Genomic DNA, 24,878 nt, shown 5'->3' on the forward strand with positions numbered 1-24,878 from the left:
TGGAAAATGACTGCCACAGCCATCAGCGCCTGATGAGATGGCCCAATATCTTTGTGATCACTCTTTGTGAGATGGCCCAATATCCAAATCTGTTCATAATATGAAAGTCTACTAGTGTGCCAAATTTGGTGCTTTCCTCACAAAATGCACAATTGTTATGCTAAGTTGCCCCACTATTGAGGCATTATTGAGCAGGCCGAACAAAATGGTGAAGTAAGACCCCAGCAAGGTAACCTTGGATGAACCTTAAGACCCCATCGAGAGCAAGGTGTCCGAGGATGCGCCTGATTAAAGGATATAATAAAATAAGGCCATTAATTATTATCTTCAAAAGGGTTGTCTTAACCCAAACACCCAGTTTTCATTCATACACTTCCTTGGAGTTCCCTTAGTATGCATGCAAAGTCTCAAGCTGCTAGGTTTCATGGCTTTCGAGCTTGGGAGGAGACACACTGACGGTCTCTCTCTCTCACACACACACACACACACACACACACACACACACACACACACACACACACACACACACACACACACACACACACACACACACACACACACACACACACACACACACACACGTACTGACATATATATATATATATATATATATATATATATTTATATTTATATACATACATACAGGTAGTCGTTGACTTACGACGACTGTTCGACTTTACGACCACGTTACGACAACGTAAAGTGGCCCCCCCAAAAATATATATATATATTTTTTGTATGTAAAATTACGTTGCTCGACTTACGACCGATTGGTCGGAACCAATTGCGGTCGTAAGCCGACTACCTGTATATATGGTTAACTCTTGTTTTTATCCTTTTTCCTTGCCCATATCGGTGCCAGTTGCATTGATCTTCAACTCCTCTGTGACTCCCTCCCCCCTCCCCAACCACTCACTAACTTAATTGTTGAAGGGGAGTGGGGGAGGGGAGGGGTGACCAGAGCTATGCTGATTATGCCCCAAAGACAAAAAATAAAAAACATTCACAGTTTGGCCATTACTCATCTCTAACTTCGGCAATATCGTGACATTCAGCCCTGTTTTCGTGACGCTGCAGAGATTAACTCGTGGTTGAGGCATTGCAAGAGTACCATTCTCCCATTGGGTGAAGGCACACACTAGTTGGTGTTTGTGTTGGTGTGATTTATATTTTTGGATATGTATTTGAATCATCATTTCGGGCTGGCAGGATTGCCTGGAGGTACGTGCACTCGCCTTTAAGCTGTCTACCCTTGGTTTGAATCCTGACCCATCTATAAACTGTTAGCCCGATGTTTCAAAGGCAGAGGGATTCATCAATGTGGGTGGCGTCCGTCAGATGGACGTTAAACGGATATTCTGTCTACCAGCATTAGTTGGTGGGTGTTGAAGATCGTACGGTGTCCTTCGCAAAGAGTAGGTGAGCTATCTCATGCACCATGAGTAAATTCCAAATTCCTGCCCAAACTGGTCAACCAGTTTGTGAAGATTCGGGCCAACCCTCCCCCTGCTGACCCCACAAGAAAAGGTGGGTTAATAATGGCTGTTAAAAGAAGAATGGAAGCATCATTTACTCGACCCATGCAGTGGGGTGAAATAAGTTATTTAGCATTCAGACATTGCCCCTGGCCAAAAAGTATTTATTTTATGTTTTTCATTCAGTGTTTCTGGCTCGGCCGAAGGTCTTGGAGTGCCCAGGTCCGTGTGTGTTCAGCAAAATAAACATTTCATGATCGAGGTGGGGCAAACGAGTTCTTGGAATGAGACTTTCACGAGGCCAATAAGTGGGACGTTCTATTATTTATTTATTTTTCTTTCTTTCCAATTGTACAAGCACGAGTTGAGTACTTTTGGTGCTGATGAGCCTATTGCAACATTGCATGCTATCTCATTATTTGCTTCCTAAAATGGTTGAGGGGTTGTTGCACGGAATAATATATATATATATATATATATATATATATATATATATATATATATATATATATATATATATATATATATATATATATATATATATATATATGCGGGGTCGGGTGAGAAGACCACTAGGTACGTCGATTCCCACCAGACTCCCTGGAATTGTAGGCCGTCGCTCACGGATAATTCCTCACATAGCCTTACCGGACTCACCTCGTCACCTTACCGGACTCACGTCTTCCTCGAGGGAGCATATCGTCTCCCCTTGTTCCTGCGGGAGGTTAATCTGACCCTCACATTGGGTCCCAAAACATTCCACACGCTCAATCTTAATGTCCCTTACCATTTCAATTTGTGTCTGCTCCTCTTTTATTTTGTGCAATTCTTTCACCTCTTTTAATTCCTCCTTTATGATGCCCAATTCCTGGCTCTTTGTCTCTACCTGTCCGAGTTTACAGGTTTCTCTCTTTTTACTGTTGTGGTTTTACTCGTCACCTCGACCTTGCCCATTGTCATCGCGGTCCGAACAGCCTCCACACTCACCCTCGACTCGGTCATTTCCCCACGTACAGTCCTGATCCCATTTGTGAAATGCCGGTCCACGTTTTTCATTTCTCCCTTTACCTCTGCCAGCTCCGCCTTGATTTCCTCCTGACCCGCCTTCAGCGTTTGCATATTCCCATTTACCTCTGCCAGCTCCGCCTTCATTTGTGTTTGTAAGTTTCTTTCCATGTTTTGCATACCCCCCTTCATTGTTTGCATATTCCCATCCATTCGGTTTTGCCCCTGTTCCATCATTTGTTTTATCATCTCCACCATCTGGTTCATGTCAAATGGCTTGGGTGAAGCCGATCTGCTATGATCGGGTGTGGATCCGATAGGGATCGATTGGTCCTCTGTGAGGGAAATTTGATGCAGGAGGTCCTCAAGCATTGTCACTGTTGCTCCCAATGTTACCTCTAGGTATGGCTGCAGGGAAAGATCTCCCTCAAAACTGTCATCCTGAGCCAAGGATTCCTCTAACATTGTCTCAGAACCCACCTGAAACAGCTCGTCTTGGTCTGCCATGGTCCGTACCGATATTTACCTAAAATTTGAATCCTGCTCTTAATTTTGGGGGGGGTTGCTAAGCACACCCCTGGCTCGAATCCCGTTCCAGTACCAAATTGTTGCGGGTTCGAATCCCATACATTTTTATGGGTCAATCCCACTCAGCTGACACCAAACTGTTGTGGGCTGGCGGGGTCGGGTGAGAAGACCACTAGGTGGGGGAACCAATGTCGATTCCCACCAGACTCCTCAGAATTGTAGGCCATCGCTCACGGATAATTCCGTGACGCGGTGGGTCGCTTAAACGACCGTGGATGCCAATAACTCAACCGCGTGACCTAGGGTCCTCCTGTCTATCGAATCGGGTTACCTAATTAACCACCGGGGAACCACGCCCTCGGTACGCCTTGTCCGAACCGGATCACTCTACCGGATCGGATGCAGCCGAGTTGCACTGCCAAGGATGTACCGGCTAAAGTAGGAACAGATCATTGGGAATAAAGACCCGGCTAAACTTAGATCCGAACCATGCTGGACCAATGGGAGAAAAGACAAAGGCGAGCTGGGAACATTCCTAATAACAATTATTTATTAACAGCAAGCGAGGAAAAGCATGTGGCACAACAAAGATTTATTGGGTATGTAATGCAGGGAAAGAGGAGAGGGGTGTGGGGGGTGCGACAATAATACAAGCAACTTTCCAAAGCAGACAGTGCAGACTTGACGTGAGATTATTCACAGTAACAACAATAAGGATCTTCTACAGGCTTACTTAACAGACTCGGCACACTCAGACACATACACACAGAAAAAGAAACCCCAATGAAAAAAGGACTTTTGCAGCCAGCCAGGGAGGGAGGGGGTTGAGGTTATAGTTCTTGGTACCTGGGTGTTTCGGGGAGGGATGCTCCGTGGTGCGGCACCCGACAATAGCCACGTCGCTCTGGCCACAGCCACACGTGTGGAGATTGTGTTCCGAACCGGAGGAGCTTGAGTGGAGAAGGGAGGAGTCCAGAGGGCGAGGGTGAAGCAGGAGGCGATTCGTCGAGATTGTGTAGGCGGGGACGAGATGCAGGAACACTAACTTCTTCAATTCTCAACACACCACTCCTTCAATTCCTCAATTCCTCCTACACGGAGGATTTCTCTGTGCTTTATAGAGCCCGAGGTTCGGGGAGGGGCCATGCCGAATCCGACATCGTCCGAGTTGGGCATTCCGACTGGCTCTGACCCCTCACGTGGTCCGCCTTCCTGGGCCGGGCTTCGGCCAGACGCCGGTGCACTCTGCCCACCTGAGTGCTAAGCGTACGTGACTCACCGCCCACGTCTGGTTTGGAGTAGACGGTGGAAGCTAGAAAAGCGCTTGTCCAGCCCAAGGTGCACGTCGGGATTTTGGCTCAGGAGTGATCGTTGAGGAGGGTACCGTGAGTCGTTACGCTATGGTAAGCAAGACGAGGGGAGCAAGCGAGGCAGAAGGCACCATGGGAAAGAAAAGGTGGGAATAAAATAAAAGGGGAAAATGATTTTACAACCTAACTAATAGCCCATCGCAACGCAATCCCTTGTCTTCCCACTACACAAAAGGAAGGGGTCTTTCTGCACGTATATTAATGGGATAACTAACTCGGGACAACTATCTGTTGTATGCATGCAGTTCCGAGAACCGCAACAATATACATACACACACACACGAGGTGTCATGTCCCATCAAAGTGAGCCAACACTAAATGCTGTGGGGACACGACACCTGCTTTTCATTGAGGTGCTCTTTGCAAGCTGTTTCATTTAAAATACTGATTGTATAAAGGATTTCACAGTCTGGATGATGAACCTTCTTCTGCACAGCTCAAAAAAAAAAACATTTCCAGAACTTTAATATTTATCAGTAAACGGTGATTGTACATCATTTCCAACCTCTTCTTTCCCACATATTGTGTTCAGATGCTGTTCGTGGCCGACGCCGACTGATGCGTGTGGGGATCCTGCTGATCGTCCTTGGAAACATAAGTTTCATCTGTGGCGCCATTGTGCACGGCACGGTGCTGCGGCATGTAGCACATCCCAAGACTACAATCAATGTGGCTTACAAGCTCGGAAATTTTTCTTCTGTGTTGTCCGGACTCATGGTATGAAAGCGCTAGTCTTCTTTGCGCTCTGTATTCATGATTAGCAAATGCATATTGGACGGAATTAAATTATGGCTCACTGGTTGCATCATTACTAAGGAGAAGCTGTTCCAATGATAATTATAATTCTTGCACATGAAGGCAGGAATTTGTAATTCGGCCAGAGTATAGGCAACAGTCACTCTTTGTGAAAGACAGTGCAATCTTTCACATGCACTAGCTAATCCCAGCACACAGGTCCCAGGCTTAAAATACATCAGAGGGATGGTGTGCTCATTGATGCAACACCTTGCTTGCAAAGCACCAGTCCGACAGTTCATATAGGTCGGGTCAAGAATCCAACTCGGAGTACATTGATCAACGGCAAGTGTGCTACTTCTGCGCTATCGTGTGCTTTGTTTGTATTGACATTCCATGAGAATCCATTGCACATACTGTTGTCCTGAAGATAGACAAAATTGCTAACTTTGTCTTAACTGACTATCATTCATCATTGTTTACAAAGGGAAGGCCATTGTGGGTTTGGGTTGTTGGTGAACTTCTCTTTTGTTTTGATGTTTACTGTGTTATTGCTGATTGTTTGAGTAGAAAAGTGCATGCATATCAGCAGAGACCACACTTCCTTGCTATACCCTGGTTGAAACACAAGCAAAACCGAGCATTCTCGGGTAGCATCATATGTTGCACCATTAAAGTAATGATCTGGACTCAAATGGTTCATTGCCTCTCAACCATTGTTGCAATTTCTGCATTGTAAGGGAAAAAAAGTGTGAGGATGGTACCCTTGGGTTATATTCCTTTTCACAGTATGTGGAATAATTAGGGAGTCCTGGGTATAGAGTGGATATGCAGTAAAGGTTAATTATTATATTTTGAAATCTGTATTGTTTCCCTGCATAACATGATTAAACCTGCATACTACCTACGAGTTGATAACTCTCTGTTCTGCATCGAGTCATTACTGCCACAGTCCTGTTCCTTTATGTCTTTCCAACTCTGCCAAGATACTGCAGTCATTCTTGATGATCAAAGCTGATTATTAAAACACAACAGAGTAAAACCTGTCTCTGCTGGCTTTGTGTGATTGAAGAACTAAAGTATGTGTTGTGTTTGTAATTCTGTGCCAAAAATGTGCATAATTATTACAGGATTTGACAATGCTACTTCATTCTGGAGAAAGCCAGTGCCAAAAATGACAAAGTCCCACTGTTTTCTTTTTTTGTGTGAATGCATTTACTCTAACAGGTTATAAATGATGATGTTTTTCTTCTGTCTCAACAGTGCATTGCGGTTGGAATTGTGGCCGTACTTCTGTCCCGAAATGTGCAACATGGCAGGCTGGTAGGCATTGTGTCTAGCCTTGGTTTTCCTTGATGAGTCTTCTTCAGGTGTGCCAGTCTTCTGCCGATTGGTGGATTGCTGCTTTCCGTTGTTTTTTACCCCACGCACGCAAAGCAAAAAGCGGGGTTAAGCAATTGGTTCACTCTCTCTGCCTGTCTATCTGTCTACAGACGGCATTTTATGATCGAGGAACAACTTAATTTCACTTGAATGTTATATTTTGAACACGGTGGAACATGAATCAGAACAAGAACCTGCAGTTTAGCAGTACTTTGGCTTGAATTTGGGCAAATTGTATGGAATCTCATCCCGATCATGCATGTGCAGAGAGGAGTGAGGTAATTTTTTTTAGTCTGTCTGTTTGGCAGTCAAACAAAATTGAAAATCATTCCAAACAGAAAAACTTACTGTTTTACAAACGTAGTGAAGGACACAAACGACAAAGTAATGTAACGTGTTAAATAAGGTGGTGTAAAAGACGTGCATCAACGGTGGTAAACTTCCAAAAAAAAAGTTTTTGTTTTGCCTTTTTCTACAGCCCTTCAAATCTCTATTTAATTTCAGTGCCTTCAGAAAGTATTCACACCCCTTGACTTTTTCACATTTTGTTGTGTTACAGACTGAATTGAAAATTCTCAATGGGATTCAAGTCTGGGCTTTGGCTGGGCCACTCAAAGACTTTCACGTCATTATTCTGAGGCCATTCCAGTGTTGCTTTGGCTGCATTCTTGGGGTCATTGTCCTGTTTGAATGTAAACATTTGCTGCAGTCTCAGGTCTTTTGCATTCTGAAGCAGGTTTTCCTCAATAATTTGCCTGTATTTGGCTCCATTCATTGTTCCCTCTATCCTTGCAAGTCTCCAAGTCCTTGCCACTGAAAAGCATCCCCGTCGCATGATGCTGCCACCACCATGCTTCACGGTTCAGATGAACTGTGCTCAGTTTCCACCAGACATTTTTGCATTCAGGCCAAAGAGTTCTATTTTTGTCTCATCAGACAGACTTTTTTGCCTCGTGCTCTCAGATTATTTCACATGCCTTTTTGCAAACACCAGGTGTGCTGTTATGTGCCTTCCGTCTGGCCACTCTTCCACAAAACCTAGATCTGTGAAGTGCTGCATAGACTATTGGCCTTCTGGGTGATTCTCCCTTCTCAGCCAAGGAGCTCTGTAGTTGTGTCAGAGTGGTCATTGGGTTTTTGGTCACCTCCCTGAGCAAGGTCCTTCTTGCCCAGTTGCCCAGTTTGGTTGGACGGCCAGCTGTAGGAAGAGAATTGGGTAGTTTTCATATTCTTTTCATTTCCTCGTGATGGAGCTCACTGTGCTCTTGGAAACTTTCAACACTCTATAAATCGTTTTATACCTTTCCCCAGATCTATGCCTCCTCACAATTATATCTCAGAGTTCTACGGACAGTTTCTTGGCCTTCATGGTAGAATTTCTGCTCTGATATGCACCGTCAACTGAGACCTGATATAAAAAAGGTGTGTTTCTTTCTTAAACACGTGTAATCAATTGAATTGGCCACAGGTCGACTCTAATGAAGGTGTGGAGACATCTCAGGGATGATCAAAGTAAATTGAATGTACCTGAGCTCAATTTGGAGTGTCATAGCAAAGGGGTTGAATACTTATTGACACACGACATTTCAGCTTTTAATTTGGAAAAATTCTAAAAACATGTTTTCACTTTGTAATTATGGGGTATTTTGTGGTGATCGGTGATGTTTTTTTGCATTTTATCCATTTGCTGCAGGCTGTAACACAAAATGTGACAAAAGTCAAGAGGTGTGAATACTTTCTGAAGGCACTATATATAATTGAACACTGTAGAACACAAAATGCCTTTTTGGAATTTTCAAAAACCTTCCATTAAGCAGTACTTGGTTAAAATATTTCACCATTTTACATCATCTCGACTTATCAAATTTTCCGCTCGCTCTCTCAGCGTTGAGGAATATCGAGATTCAGACAACATGGAGACAACTCAGAACTATAGATCGTGCTTGGAAACGCAGTAGGGAAGAGTTGAAAAGACCTTTCCCATATCCTTTTTTTTTTTTCCTTCTTCCTTCTCAATGCGTGTGGTAAGGTGTTTTATGAATTCTCTAATTTTATGTTGTGATTGATGCAAATCTGTAAAATAAAAAGGAGAGAGTGGGTGGTACGTCGGATCGATGCCAAGTGACATCTGCATTACTCACTGGTTTTCCTTGTCTGTAAAAATCATAATCAAACTTTGCATCACTTTTGTTAAGTGTGCCTATCAATGTTTGTATAAGAAACAGTTGGTTTCATATGCGTTTCTTTTTGGGATCATCTTCCATCCAAAATCATGATTATTTTTTTCTACCCATGTTAACCCAACCCCAACTCCACCTCCTTCCAAATTTCCAATTTTTTTTCCTTCTTGAGAGTTTGCTTCTATATTCATCTTGTCCACCGCATGCGTCCTCCCCTCCCCCTTATTCTTCCCCACATACCCATACCCGTAAGCCTTGACTCTGCTCTGTATACAGAAAAAAGGTAAGGCCAATAGTCATGAGGAATGGGCTCTTATAACAAGGGAAGGGAATATGAGTCGACCACAATGAGCGGATTAACATCACCTGCAGACCAGACCATGTGGGGCAAGCAGGTTATCCCCACCTTAGAAGATCATTGATGAGCCAGCTGGGTTTTGGCTGACACTCCAAAGGTGGTGTGGCAGTTCTACTAATATCGAACTCCACTTCCTTAAGCTTTGAATCCAAATCCTTAATACTGCTGCTTACAGCTAGATTTGAACCCACTAGTTCTGGGATGCCAGTCTAGTGTCCTTACCAACCACCGTACCCATGTATTACAAGCAACGTGAGCTTGGAAGCATGCAACCACTGGGCTTTTTCTGAACATGTCACAGAGTTGTACATTGAATAGAAGGACATGATTGATGTCATCATGCTTGCATCTGTTTTTGATTAATTATTGGCGTTCAGTTTATGAACTTTAAAAATATATTTTTGACAGTAAACCACTCTTCCAATGATCTTCCATCTTCCATGAAAGCTGGACATGTATAATTATTTGAATTTTTGCAGCTTTGTAGATCTAATCCATACTCTGAGACGTGCGACTTAGCAAGATTCATTTCAAAAGGATAACAACACTTGGAAGAGTGAGATGATAAACGAGAGGGTGATATAATGACGATTCACCAATAGAGAACAGCCAAACATGGGATGTACAAACAATTCTTGCGAGTGTAGAAAGTGCATCATTATTAGTCTCAAAAGTATGGTTTGTGGCAGCTCCAACAGTAGCTAAGCCTAATCTGTGTATTATCTTTGTAGGATTATGCAAAAGGCACTAATCTGGCAGCACCCTGTGGAAGGAAATTCGATACTTTTGTCCCACTATTTTGGATTTGAGGCCTTGGAACTATCCACGATAGATGGTGGCTTGAAGTTTATTTTTGTGTCGTAGTGCTGATTTGTATTTGTACAGTATGTGTAGTGCATGAGGGGTAGTCTATCATTGTGAAATTTTGTTTGTATAAAATGTAATTAATTTATCTTTGTGTTTTGTTTTTTATCCTTTCCCGTTAAATTCCCACTGGATTATCTGGCACAAGCGAAAAACCTGTCCGTAAGAATGAGTTAGTTTGACATTACATGAGTGAAAATGGCAGAATTTGTGAACACTCCCATAGATCATCTCATTCTCAAATCCTCGATCTCTTCTGAACCTCTTCTTCCTTCTTTTTTCCCAAGTTGCCTAGAATCATCTCTGTGCTGTTCTACCTGTTTTTCATTTTCTCAATTTGCTCTGCACATTCCCTTTTTTCTATGCAACTGTTTTGTAGCTGTCATAGAGGGAGGGGAGGGCCTATACTGGCAGGGAATTTAGAAATTAAAGAGTGGACAGGAGAGTGCAAGAAAGGAAGAGTGGAATTTATTGTAAAGGAAAGAGGGTGGTTAAAAATATATTAACCGTCATCGTTTTTAAGTGTTGAGAAGGCCAATCAAGAAATATTGAAGTATAACCTTTAAAAAAAAAAAAAGTATACATGATCAAGCCTTGTGGAAGAGCTAGAGCAGAATGGACGAGAACAAAATTTAAAAAGGGAAACACCAACAGCAGAGTAGAAGTAAGAGTGTAATCATGGGGAGAAGTATACATGGGAAGTTCACACAAGCTGAATGAAACGTAGCGAGAAGAGCAAGGGGAAAGTGGGGATGAAACAGAAAAGGGACAAATCAACCGCCAACTAACAAACAAAAAGTGGTGAGGGGAAAAAAGGCGGTGGGGGGGGATTACAATAACCTGGGAAATGGGGTCATTTGGAATAGAAGAGATAATGAGTATGGATGGGGGAACAGCTGTTTTGAAGCTCTGCAGGGAAGAATGTGACTGAATATACTGGGGAAGTTTGTTCCACTGGCAAGAGAAGAGGTGAACAAACGAGTGGAGGTGAGTGTGCGGGACGCCGGAGGGGAGGTATGGGGTGGTTGGACACATAATTTGGGAGAGGCTGAGCATAGGTGGCGAAGCTTGGAGAGGGTGTGGGGAAACCCAGGTGTGAAGATGATGTTGGGGAGGGTACCTATTGTGAGGGTGTTTGTCACTGTCGTCCTATACACAGTACAATAGGGTTGGATTTCAGGATTCCAAGGGTGGAGAAACGAAGGAGGACATCATGTTTTGGATGGCAATGATGATTGAAGGCACAAAGAAAGACAGTGCTATATGATCACGATGGGGGTTGAAGCACGGGATTAAAAGGGAAGGGGAGAAAGGTGTTTGGAAGCAAGTACAGTATGTGCGAGGATTGGACATTTTAAATTTATGGACAGAGGGTGTACCTTTAGGCCATCCTGTCAACCCAGGTTGTGTCTTAACGTACTGTGAATAAATAAACTGCGATTCCATGTTGTATTTTTCATTTAAACTGTACCTTGTTGAGTATGTTTTTGGTCTTTTAATGTTATATATTTTTGTATTAAAGTGAAAGTGATGAATAATGGGACAGAGTTGATTGAGATATGGCAACTGGGTATAGGAAACGGTTGGAGAAAAAACAGGTCGGCCCAAAGCTATCCGTGCCCGAGATGTATGATCAAAATAAATAGAACGAGAAGGGCACTCTGTAGAGCGCATACCTCCGCCACGTAATGCCTCATCCATGAGAACATATCGGGCCCAATCAATATACTTTTGAAATATCATGCCATACAGGACTATATCGTTTTTGGCCCCATCTCTCAATGGTGAAGAATCACTTTAAAAATTAAATAATTCTCATATCCAGATCCAGATCCAGATCTTCACCAAAATCGAATCATTTCTTCCTTGTCACACACCCAACCTGTCCACAAAATTTCATCCGGATCTGATCCGAAGCAGATCTCTTGGAGGACCAAAAGAAGCTGCCATGACCAGGAAAACATAAACTGAAGCGATCAGTTAAGTGATTGGTGGTAGCTTTATTTTTTTATTTGTGCATTTCATGGCAAGTGGTCACCATTTTGGAATTTATCTATTATATAATGGGAAGTGTGGTGCCTGTCCATGCATTTGTATTTTCACACGTTTGGCTGTCTCCCGTTTCCGGCGGCCGCTTCAAGCATTACTTTTCAAAAGCTTTGCACGCAAGCAAAGCTCAACAATCGACCAGAAGAAATGAATGAACCCAAATGAGAACCTATAAATACATGGAATCGCAGTTTGTTTATTAACTGTGTGTTAAGATACAACATGCGCTGACAGGATGGCTTAGAGGTAAGCACACTCACCTCTAAGTTGTTTAGCCTGGGTTTGAATCCCGACCCAGCTATAAACTGTCATCCCAGTGTTTTACATGCAGGGTGATTTATCAATGTGTGTGCCGTCCCTCTGATTAACATTAAACTGGGTGGCCCGTCTCCTGACATTAGTTGGTGGATGTTAAATATCCGCACGGTGTCCTTCGTGAAGAGTAGGCAAGCTATTGTTGGCACTGTGACTAAATTTCTGCCCAAACTACTGCTGGGAAGACAATGGCAAACCGCACAGTATAACCCTTGCTCAGGAAGTTGCTTCGGTGGCACCGACACTCTGTCACAGATTATGCCAGGATTATCACAAAGTTGAACAAACCATGTCGGCGTTGTTAATAACAGTACGCTACCCTGAAGGTCTTTGAACAAAGGTGGCAGTGCAAGGCAATCATTTAATGAAAGAAAAACCTCCATCCATTTAGCATTGTGACTTAAAAATAACTTTTCATAATAAACTTCAAAGAGCTCCAAAATAACCATAAATTTAATTGTCAGTGGACTTGACGTAACAAGTTAAGAGTCGAAGTTTGGCATTTCAAACCCCGGCCAAGTAATGAGTTATATGAAAGACTTTACATATGGTGCACGTTGCTTCCTTGCTTGACGCTCAACGTTTAAAAAGGTTAAAGCTTTGTGTCTTCAGCTTCCTGGCCTACATAAACTTGTATGGTTCTTCTTCCCGTGATTGAATGTGTGAAAACCCCCAATAAATTCCACATTTAATAAGTCGCTGAGATTGAAAACCCACACTGCTTTTGAATATTTTTCATTTTGTTTAACTTGGCTATTATGCCTAAAATTCATTGCCTTTAAGTTCTACAATACTTGTGTACAGTCAACACTTGAGAAGGAAGCTGTTTGTTTTTTTTGTGTTTTTTTTTAATTTCCATGCAGAAATAATTATACGGACAACTCCACAGTGGTAAAATATAATCTGCTGGCATGTCAGACATGAACAATGAAGCCACGATTACCGATGAGATTCAGTTTGCATTAGATGGCTTGAAAAGAGGTAAGGCCCCTGGACAAGATTAAATTGTTACGTGTTCAACAAATATGGCAGCAAAATGCTGCACATTAAATTAGCAAAACTATTTACAAAATGCTTGGAAGATGGAAAATTCCTCATAACTTGGAAGAACTCTGAGCAGGTGCTAATCCATAAAACAGGAGCTAAAATGCATTTAAAGAATTGCCGTTTACAATTATCCATATCCCCTGTACCATACTTGCAAATTGTTGACCAATATTATCAAAAACAGACTCAGGATTGAACTGGACAAGAACCAACTGTGGGAGCAAGCAGGTTGAAGAAGTGGATCATCAACAAATTAATATAAACTTCCTTTCTGTCATTAATTGATTTTGAAAAAGACTGACAGTGTGGAAGCAAACGCCATCATAAAGATCTAGGCTACATCACATATTTTGTGAACTTGAGACACGTGCGTGTGCGTGCGTGTGCGTGTGTGCGTGTGTGTGTGTGTGTGTGTGTGTGTGTGTGTGTGTGTGTGTAAAAATAAAGTAGAGTGAGTATATATATATAATGGTGGAAAATGACCTTAAAACTGCACCAAAATATGGTGGCAAGATCGAAATCTGTGACAGACATGGGTCAAAATTTCATCCAACTTGTTTACTGCATGCTTCGGAGTGTTCCAACAGTTAAGTTGGCTAAACGGAGGAATAAATGCCAATGGAGAAAGACTAAACCTTTTGGCAGATGGCATAGTTTTGATTTCAGACAATGCTGAAGAACTGAAAATCATGATGGAAAATCTCAACATGGAGATATGAAAAATTAATGTAACAAAGATGATAAAATTGATGTTCAACCACAAAGCAAAAGAGGAAGAGATTCAAATTGATAATTGCAAAGTTGAAGAAACTAGTAATTGCATTTACTTCTGAAAACTAATGCAATGGATGCAGTTCACTTTTTTAAAAAAAAGAAAAAAGTAGAGATAGTAGAGGATGGGCAGAATTTAATTTTTTTGGTCGAGAAAATTGAGGCTCGTATGCGAGCTGTAAATTTGGAAAATAAAATATGGGAGAATAATAAATGTAATGAAAAGCAAATTTCCCTCGGCTCTGAAAAGCAAAGCTTACAATCATTGTGTTCTCCCAGCAGTGGAACATGGTCTCTATGATTGAGCAATTTTTATGATTGAGCAATTTATCACACAAAAAGCCATGGAAAGATTCTGTCTTGGCATAACCAAAAGGGACAAGAAGAGAAACGATTTGGTGAGACAGAAAATAAAATTTCTTGACATTCTGGTCACAATCAAAGACTGTAATGGAACTGGGCTGGACACATCCTAAAAGGAATGGACAACTGGTCGACAACAAACACAAAATGGCAACACAGAAGTCTCTGAAGACGCGAAAAAAAATCAGATGGAGAGATGAGATTGAAAATTTTACCGGAGTACATTGACCTGAAGTCTCATTAAATAAAATAATGAACCTTGTTGAGGGAGGCCTTCTTCCTGCTGTGGATTAAATTGGCGAGTCAAGTCAGGGTCATCATATATTTCATCGTTCTCATAGAAATGAAGGGGAAGCTTGTACTTTTGTTTTCTGAAGTGTTATCTCTTATCTGTTATCGAATGCATGTTTGACTGGGATTCGGTCATTCATTTTGTCTGCTAGTTGCATCATTGCTGAGGCATTGTTATGCTGCTGATGTACTGCATGCATATGTTCTAGCAGAAATTTAGAGTTTGGGTCGAATACCGGCACAATTGCTTGCCCTTATTGAAAGACACTGTAATCTTTAATGCCCACAAAGAATGCCAGCAGATGGGGCAACCTGTTTGATGACCCCTCATAAGGACGTACTCATTGATGCAATGTCCTGTCGATAAAGCAACAGGATGACTATCGTTAAGTCATGAATCGAACCAAGACTAGATGGCTCAACGGTGACTACATTGCCTCTGAACTATCCTGTAGGCCCATTAAGTGTTATATTTTTGTAGACATCCCATCCACCATCCATTGGGACCATACTCTGTGCAGAGCGTTGGTGCAACCTACGCAGTCTCCTTGGCTATTGGGTACAATCCTGGACGGATCGCCACTCCAACACAGGACACCAGCAAGCTGGCACTCATTTTGCCAATCACAGGATGACAGGCAGAGTCAACAGCTGGCTTCCTCAGGCACAATAGACGGCTGTGAAGCTGGTGAAACGTTGCCTGAGACCAGGTCTGCTCTTACTTTTTTTGCTCAAATTAGCGGAGTCGATCTAGTGTTGTTGTTTTTTTTTACTTTTGGTAGGAAGCGCCTTCTTTAAGTGTGTACTTTAAGCGCCTTCAAATAAAAAGTGTATGAATATGGATGCATCTTGTATATTATTTCCGAGTTTGTGGTTTCGTATCGCGCTATCTTCGACTTTGTTCTGCGCTCGAGTAACGTGATATTCGGCTTACATTATCTCAAGGACCATATGAGGTTCATGGTACAAAAAAGGTAAATAAAATGGTTCTGAAACGGTGAAATCGTATTCCACTTACTGCATTCAAGTAAAATTACTACTGATACTCTGCATCAGTTCCTTTCTCAAACACACTCACCCCAACATGTCGCGCAGAGCGCGGGTTATGCTAGTAGATATGAAAAAGCTAAGCCATGTCAATTGCAACGACAGTGAATTTACTCATGATTTCTCTTGAGGCAGCTTTGTCTTCCCTTTGGGGGAGTGATGGGGGTGGGGGAGGCTCCTGATTGGCTATGAAATGCATGTGATGTAATAAATAGAATCCTGTTTGTGATGAGCAATGAAAATGAAGGTTGTGAATCTTATTATATTCCATTCTGCTGTTCTAATGGAGGAAGGAATCCATGTTGAGCAAGTTTTGTGTGTGTGTGTCTGTGTGTACACACAGCAAATGGCCATGCTCATCACAGCAGTGCTGGGCTGCTTGCTGACCTTTGTGTGCCTTGTGGTTCTACTGATTGACATGTCCTTGACTGTACGTGACGAAGGACATGCTCTTGCTCAGGCTTGCTCAAAGCGCCAAGGTCCTTTGGTGCGTCATACTGGCGACGTGCTCTTGCGCTGCACCACCGACCCAGGTCGCATTTATGTATGTGAACCCTGCCATACTCTCTATTATGACAGTCTACCCTGGATTGTCTATGATTGCTATTGATTGCGTGTTGGAAGTCAGATCTCTTTCTTAACCACCCTCATGCCTCTGCTAGGACACGACCATGGCTTTGTGGATCACCAATATTATCCTGGCAGCTGTTGAGCTGGGGTTCTGCTTTCGCTGCCTGTTTGTCTCCCTCAACCTACGTGGCTGCTCATCCTGCCAGCCCACTTATCATAGTCAAGACACTAAGGTTGGCTGCATGCATTGCACACTCCTTTGATTATGATACCTTTGTGGTGCAGCAAATGGAAAGTGCTGAAGGGCCTTTGGCATGGTAAATATTCATTGGAGCATTTTCATGTTTACTTGGATTTGTCTAGTCAGAAACGTTTGTGGTAACCTTTGGTTTTTTTTTTGGTCTGAACTTGCATAATCCATTGTGTCCATAACTTTCTCAGTGGAAGCCTTTTTGTAGCTTGGCTCTGGGGGTTGTCTTTCTGTGCATGGCATTCCAAACAAATAAATTAACGACATTGCCTCTGTTATTTATTTGTTGTAATTACTTGCATTTATATCCTAAGGGTTTGTTTCTACCATCTTTGTATCTTGCACTAGCCCGTAGAGCCTGTAAGCACAATGATGTCCCTTGGGGAAGATGCAGACTATTTTGACGACTGTGAGGGAGAGAGAAAACCACGCGTCAAGTTTGCACTCTCTCCAGAGACTGCTGGAACTGCCACCGAAGACAAGCAGCCCTTACAGGCCATTTAACCTCGGGAATTTGCCAATTAGAAGAAACACTACTGAAGATTGACTCGAAGATGGTGGGCGGTTGAGCTTGAATGGTGTCAACTTTCTCGTTATGATAGAAGATCTGCAATTCAAGACATTTGTGGGACCAAATGTAGGGTTTTTCTACCTCACCCTAAACGATTTCAACACTCATGTCTTGAATGCCCATCACGTATAATAATCGTGGCATTTTACACCATTAAATTAGAAGATTCTGTGTGTGTGCTACGTGTGGACCAGGAAAAATGGGGTGTATATATATATCGTTAAATTGAGAAAAGGGATGGGGGGGTGGGGTAGCATTGGAGGAGTAGGGAATCAAGGTAAAGGAGATTGGGATGGCAAGGGAGAGGGTGGGGGAATCTCAATGTAATCATTTTTTTTTGTATATCATAATCTACAGGCACTAATACTGATTTGAGCTGCCTTGCCATGCTTGTTTCCACATCATTTATATGAGGCTGCCCTTACGGACTCGTGAGTAATGTTTGTTCACTTCACATCTCCTGGTGCTTGATGTGTTAGCCCTGCAAAAAGCCTCCGAGTTCAACGTTTCTGTGCTTCATCTTCCACTTTCTCAGGTTGCCGTTCATATTCGCCATCTTACTGGGCTAAATTTGACGTTCGTTGCTCCAGCATATGCCACTAATTTATGGGTCGTAACATCATCCATACAGAAGTGCTGCTATGTCTTTGTAGCAAAGGTATTTTTATTTTTTGGTGGAAAAACTCAGGATATTCTCTGCGCATATGTTTACCTGTGGAGCAGGCAGTGAAACTGCTGGGTTATTCAAACGTATATTGAAATCCCTTTTATATTGCGTTCCTATCCTTCATTCCAGATTTTCTTTCTCAGCTATTGGCTCTATTTACTCGTTGGGCTACGGTCTGCATTCTGATGAATTTATTTATCGTCACCTCACCAGAAGCAAATTAAATGCTTTGGAAGTGATGTAGAATTTCTAACTTGATATCATATGGTCCCTGATTAATGCAAATGTGCCTTGAATATGCATGAATTTTCTCACCTAACACCTTAACTTGCCTAAAAACAAGTTTTAATTTATTGACCAACTCATTTTGATTCACGATGTACTTGGATACATTTATTTTTTAATCGATTTTTAAAAAAAAAAATAGTTTGATGTTTGCCATGCTGAGCAAGGTGTGAAAGGCTCAAATCAGGCCGAAACAAGAGGCAGTGTGCAGTTATGACAATGAATGCCTTTGAGGCGATGACGTCACAGAATGAGCCATGGCTATTGTTAATGCAACAATTTTGTTTTTCTTTTGCAGGTGATGGTTCATTTATTGTTTGTTTTTGTACTTCTAATCTGTAGTACTTATTTGTAGAATTGCCATCATTCTGAAATGACTCTTCTGGACTGAGATAGACTGTAGGAAGAACTATGTAATGATATTTAGAACTCGGGATTGCTTTATGAGCGTTAGGCCGGAGGGTCATTGGGAGTTAATTGCATTAGTGTTTAATGCAAATAAGTGGGAACAGTAATTTTTTGTTGTGATATGATTTAACATTTTAATTTTTGTGTAATTTAATGATGCAATATCTTGTGGGCATTAAAATAAAAAGATTTTTGCGGTGGTTTTTATAAATGTTTTCTTCTTTTTTTATCTGCTTGTCGTACGGTTTACAGGAGCTGTTCATTCTCATGCTGACTCAACCACAACTGGAGACGTTAATAGTGAAGGTACTATGATCCTATCAAACCATTTTTGGGAACATTGTTCAGATCTAATGGGATCTATAAACGGCACCCACTTGAGTCCTCTCGTCCCACACCCCCATCATGGTCCATCTCTATGTGATGTACACATCGAGGGGGAAAGGGGTTCGATTGTTTGTGTACAAAGGCAAAGAGAGGTCTTCTGCTTGATCGACTTGCACATCACAGTCTGTGAAGCTGTGAATTTTGTTTTCACAATGACTCTTTTGTCTTGAATCCAAACCTGGAAGTGGGGTTGATGGAAGACCGTTTTCATTTTGCAATTTTGGGGGTTTGGGCCCATTTTAAAAGCTTTTTTTTGTGCAGATGTTGCTCTGGAAACATGGTATTAAAATCGTAGCGAGGTTTCTGTGCGTACTTAGTACAGGAGTGGGGGGAAATTATTAATTGTGCCATGTTGGCACACTAATACATGGACTACCCCGTTATGAGGAATGGTGCGAATTCGCTTTTTGAGTGACTGTGACTCTCTACGATTTCTTAATTGTTGGGCGGGAGAGGGTGGGTAGTCACTCGAGTCTATCCACCACATTTGCGATGATGCTATATACTTTGACAGAGTCAAAGAAACTTTCAGGCTCAGTGTGTTGAGACGCAGCTTGATGGCTCTGCTAGAATATATCACAGGAGAATGACCCGGGGACCTGTGGAAGCGCATTTGTAAGACATTTTGCTTGTCGATAGAACGAAACCAATACTACACTACAACAAGATAATAAACTCAGAGTATTAACCGTTTTCCTTTGCCTTTTTTTTCTCCCCATGCTTTGCTGCACTTTATCTGTTACACTCATCTTGTTAATAACCTGTCCCATCATCAGTGTGGTCATTTTTAACCTTTTTTCTCTTTGCAAGCAAATCCGAACAATCATTCGGTTGTGTAGAGGGCTGTCAGAAAGAACATCTACTGTTCTCAAATTTCATCATCACCAAATGCCATTAGGGTTGACCCTGCAGCTCATAACGAAGCATTGTGTGGGATTGGCATTTTTTCAAGAACGGGCTTGCCAGAAATGAATATGCACAAGGAGGAATAACACAAAAATGAGTCGCAATATCTTGGAGAGGAACAGAATGGGAAAAGATCAGCTGATGTAAAATAGATTGTGGGTGTGTGAGATGGTGATGGGCATTGCATTTGAAAGATTGAAGTGGAGGACGAGATAATGGACATGGACATTCCACAATCGAAAGAATAAGGGGATGAATGAAATGCAGATCGGTAACCAGCCGAGACTTTGGGATGGTGAACGTGTGAGGGTTTCCTCAAACTTACGCGACTTGGGGAGGGAGGAGATAGAAAGGACAAGACAAGCAAGGACCAGGATGGCAGACAGGAAAGGTGGACTCAATGGAGGGCAGAATAAAGACCAAGGAGAGTAATGTGGTAGGAGAGGCCATGGAGGGTAGCATAGAGACTACATCGAGCAGTGTTGAAATGTCCATCAACGTTGGTAGTGAGGAAGCGCCCGCCAGAGGTGGTCGTGGAGGAGCCACGGGTGAGAGTTGTGGAAATGACTATGGAGAGTGCGACAAAGGAGCCCCTGGGTCATGTGGAAACCACAGGGAAAGTATCAGAGAGCCCATGGGGAAAATAGTAGAGTGCTTAGCCCCCGTCTGAGTCAGAAAAGGAGAGGAGAATGGGCATCTGAGTATTAAGGCCCAATGTGGTGGAGTGTCTGTTGGCCTAGAGTGGAGAGCATAAGGTGGAGAACACCAGTCAGGTCAGGTATGGAAGCATGCGCCAGAGCAGCGCGTCACTGCGTCCACTTTCCGCCGGTACTCCAGGGGCCTCCGTCTGGCCATCTCCCAGGCAGATGCCACAACTCCAGTAAATCCATGACTCCCCAGGCCCGACTCAGACGTCTATTGACCTCTGACTCACAGCCAGCAGAGACATGAATATCACTGCCAAGGTAAGTGAATCTCTCCCCGACCTCAACATCCTCACCACAAACAGGCACAGACAGGACAGCGGCATCCAAGATGCCATTGAAAGCCTGGATCTTAGTTTTGACCCAGGAAACCCGTAATCCCAGCGGCTCCAACTCCTCATTCAGCACCTCGAGGGCCCCCAAAAGGATATCTAAAGTCTCCGCAAAGATGACTGCATCATCTGCGAAATCAAGGTCAGAGATCTTGACATTCCCAAACGATGCACCGCAGCTTGATCTCTCTGACGTCCTCCCTGGAATCCAGTCCATACAAGTGCTGAAAAGTGTGGGGGCCACTACACACCCCTGACGAACTCCAGTAACAACTGGAAATAAGTCAGAGATAGTACCACCACATCTCACAGCACTCTCAGTTCCAGAGTAGAGTTCAGACATCAGATCGATCAGTTTTGGTGGCACCCCACGAAGACCAAGAATCCTCCAGAGGGCATCCAGATTCACTGAATCGAACGCAATACAGAGATCAACATAGGCTGCAAGCAGCCCCTGCCGAAACTCTCGTCTACGTTCGGTGAGGACCCGAAGAGCAAGGATACGGTCAATCGTTGACCTCTTTGGTGTAAATCCTGACTGCTCTGGACGTTGGAGCTCAAGCATATGGTGGCGAACCTATCAAGAATTATCCGAGCAAAGACCTTGCCCGGCACTGAAAGCAGCGTCACTCCTCGGTAGGGGCACTGAGAGTAGCATCACCCTTACAGCTTGCAGTCTTGGCGATCACCCTTCCCTTTCCAGAGAGGGACAACAAGGCCCCTCTTCCAGTCAGTTGGGATGATGCCTGTGTTCCAGGCAGAGCACAGAACTGCATACGACATGAATGCAGCATCTCCATCAGCCTTGAGAAATTCAGCATGGATGCCACAGATCCGAGGAGCTTCACCCCATTTCAACCGGTTCACTGCAGCCTGTGTTTCCACAAGCGAAGGTGGACCACAGTTGATTGGAGGGTCAGCAACAGGGATTGTAACACCCCTGACGTCCAACTCGACAGCTGGTGGATCAGCCTGGTACAACGGCTCAAAGTAACCGGCCCAGTGGGCCTTCACTTCGGACTCCTCTGTCAAGAGCCTACCGCCCTCTGCTCTAACTGCAGTACACTGAGGGATGGGTTTGGATGAACGCAATGCATGAATTCCCCTGTAAGCAGGACGAGAATCCCTTGACCACAGGTGATGCTCTACCCCCTCACAGATTCCTCGCATATAGGCCTCCTTGTCCACCCTTAGCGCACGTACAGTTTTACGCCTCAGCTCCCTGAACAGTGCAGCTCCGCCATTCAGCTCGCCCTGCGACTCTGGTCAATGGTATCCAGTGTCCCTTGAGAGACAAAATTCTTCTTTGCCCTTCGGTGAGTTCCAAGACATCCACCGGCAACATCAAGGATGGTGGTCTTGAAGGCACTCCACAACTCTTCAGGACCTCCCAAAGCACCCAGACTCCTTAAATCTCCACTCAGCTTGTTCGCAAACTCCTCAGCTACCCTCTCGTACTTGAGCTTGCCAACATCCAGCTTAGGCTGGGATGGTACCATTCTCCTGGATTTAAGGTGCAACTTCAGAATGGCTCCAACAAGCCGGCGGTTAGTCTTTTGGAACTGAGCACTCCGGTAGACCCTGCAGTTCTGGATCATCCTCCAGCGACCATCAACGAGGACATGGTCAATCTCCTTTGCCACACCGCCAGCGTTGGAATACCAAGTCCACGGATGAGCTTGTGGGCGCTGAAACAATGAACCGGCCACCCTCAGTCCATGACTTCTTGCAAAGTCAAGGAACTTAGTGCTATTCCGGTTCATAGTTCCCGACCCATGGAGACCAACACACGTCTCATAACCATCCCTATCAGTTCCAGTCGATGCATTGAAATCCCACAAGACTAGAAGTGTATCTCGTCTGCGGCACTGATCAACCACAGACTCGAGCGTGGCATAGAATGCATCCTTCACAATGAGATCACTCGCCTGAGTCGGAGCATAAACAGAGACCAGGGAAATGACACCTAAGGAGTGACGAATCCTTCGTCTCATAATACACTCGTTGACCGGTGTTACCTCAATTATCATTGGACACAGCAACAGCAACTCCTTGAGTATGGTAACCATCAGAGCGACCAGACCAATCGTAGGTGTAAGCACCCACCATTATCTCACCGCAATCCGTTCTCCGAACCTCAGAGAGTGCTGCAATACCGATGTCCAAACGTTTGAGCTCTGACGATAACAGAGAGAGGTGATCATCCTCTCTTTGGGATAGGATATTCCAGGCACCCACCCGAAGGGACTGCCTCAGGTTAACCCAAGGAGACCGCCGTCTGGTGGACGACACCTCAACACCACTCCGACACACTCTCCCGCAATCTTACCCAGGAATGTTACCCCGTGGTTTCCCTCCTATCATCAAAGATGGGGGTCCCGAAGAGTTTGCCCCAATCCCGTCATCCGGTGAGCTGCCCTGCGAAGGGAAGCTGCACAGGAGGTACTCCCACGGAGTGGGTTTTCAGATTTCTTTGCGTTTTTGTGTTTTGCAGAATGAAGGGTTTTACGCTGGCCGGAGTGCAAATCCTGCCACCAACCTCCTAATAATAAGTAACCCAACTGCAGGAGGACGTCCGCAGACACAGTTGGGCACTAGATATGGATGGCCGTTGGCTTACAAGGAGCTCCTCCGCCCTTTGACAGGTTTTGTTTTTAATCCTGCTGGGTGTCCATATCCTAACACCCTCCTCACCAAAAAACCTGGTGGGGGACACGGTTTAGTCGCCGACAACCCGACCATGGAACAGGTTAGTACACGTTTACATGATACCTGTAGCAAGTCACTGATCTAATCTGACCTGACCTGACACCTTGGTGTGGTGATATTGTGGAGAGGTGAAACCACCTGGAGGAGAAGATAAACTTCACCAGGTCTGTGGACACGTGCATTCATGATGTTGATGATGATTATGATGAGTCGAGCCAGGTAGAGGCTCCTCCTCGTGGGGAGTGTGTGCACAGATTAATGGTCAGTGAGTATGCTGTGGAGTAGAAGGCTGAAGGAGGAACGCCACGAGTGAAAGTGAGAACTAATGGGCTTGGTGGTCAGTGGGGTAGGACCACACAGACTGAGGGTGCTTGCCCAAGCTCATTGGGGACTGAGAAGCAAAGGTGGGGCCGGTGCAGGTGAGTGCGCCTGGCTGAAGAGCCTTAGAGATAAGGTTGGGATCTTTGTGGACAGTTGCAGCAGACCCAGACCTCACCAAGGAGCTAAGTAGCACAACATTGGTGCTAAGAGCAGCATCAACAGCAGAGATGTAGTCGGTGATAGTTAGTGGCAGGGATGGACTGATGGGTGGTAGTTTGAGAGGATGTTGGACTTTGGGTAAATTGATGCATTAATTGGAATGGTTCTTGAAATTGTACATGGGTGAATTGGCTATAATTCCGATTACATATAGTTAGGGCACATTTCTATTTCTCCCTTTTCTTGCTCCAGTGGAATTCATGATGAATTGGGACTCTGTGTTGGAGTGAGAGGTGAGAAATGTCTGTTGACCAAAAATTTTGGTGTGAGGTGCAGGGAGTGAGTGGCTCTGAGAGAACAGCGCTCCCTGCTGGAGGGAACCTCCAGTCAGTGACAGGTGAGGGGGGGGTGGGGGAGGCTTAAAAGATTTGGAAATGGAAACGGTAAAGCTTCTGGTCATTGGGCATGGCAAATTGTTAGCAAGGAAGTGTGGTTTGTGGGAGTGTGGTCTGAGGGTTAGAATAAGGGTATTGTTACTGGTTTGCCGGCAGGGTCACAAGTGGCCTCTTAAACCTGCTTCCCGACCTTTGACTCTGAAGCTGACAAGCCATTTCTCTCTTTCCCTGTAAGAGAAATAAGTCTGCATCACGAGGGGTTGCTCGTCATCACGACACATCATGAAATTAATTTAGATAGGGTCCTCACATCCAATTCCCACGTTACCTTCCTGACAAGTTAATCCCCCCTGATAGGGAAGCGTGCTCTCGACCCCCCACTCTTATTTAAATCAAGTACGGTTGAGCTAAATTAAGTGGGATGTTGGCTAGT

The 24,878-nt window shown here is 43.9% G+C and overlaps 1 protein-coding gene across 3 annotated transcripts in view; it reads left to right on the forward strand.

Moving 5' to 3' along the window:
- Positions 1 to 18,743, forward strand: part of LOC147017331 (keratinocyte-associated protein 3-like) — a 43,580-nt gene extending 24,837 nt beyond the window's left edge. For all 3 annotated transcript variants that reach the window (XM_085846882.1, XM_085846883.1, XM_085846880.1), the window contains 5 exons: positions 4,911 to 5,095; positions 6,377 to 6,436; positions 16,125 to 16,325; positions 16,444 to 16,584; positions 16,950 to 18,743. In XM_085846882.1, coding sequence (XP_085703008.1) covers positions 4,937 to 5,095; positions 6,377 to 6,436; positions 16,125 to 16,325; positions 16,444 to 16,584; positions 16,950 to 17,105 — 717 coding nt within the window. In that variant the 5' untranslated portion in view covers positions 4,911 to 4,936 and the 3' untranslated portion in view covers positions 17,106 to 18,743. The remainder of the gene's footprint in view (positions 1 to 4,910; positions 5,096 to 6,376; positions 6,437 to 16,124; positions 16,326 to 16,443; positions 16,585 to 16,949) is intronic.
- Positions 18,744 to 24,878: the final 6,135 nt, after the last annotated feature.

The sequence above is a fragment of the Eptatretus burgeri genome, chromosome 11, assembly GCF_056783735.1.
Source record: "Eptatretus burgeri isolate ZD-2024b chromosome 11, Ebu_testis_v1, whole genome shotgun sequence".
NCBI classification, from domain to species: Eukaryota; Metazoa; Chordata; class Myxini; order Myxiniformes; family Myxinidae; genus Eptatretus; species Eptatretus burgeri.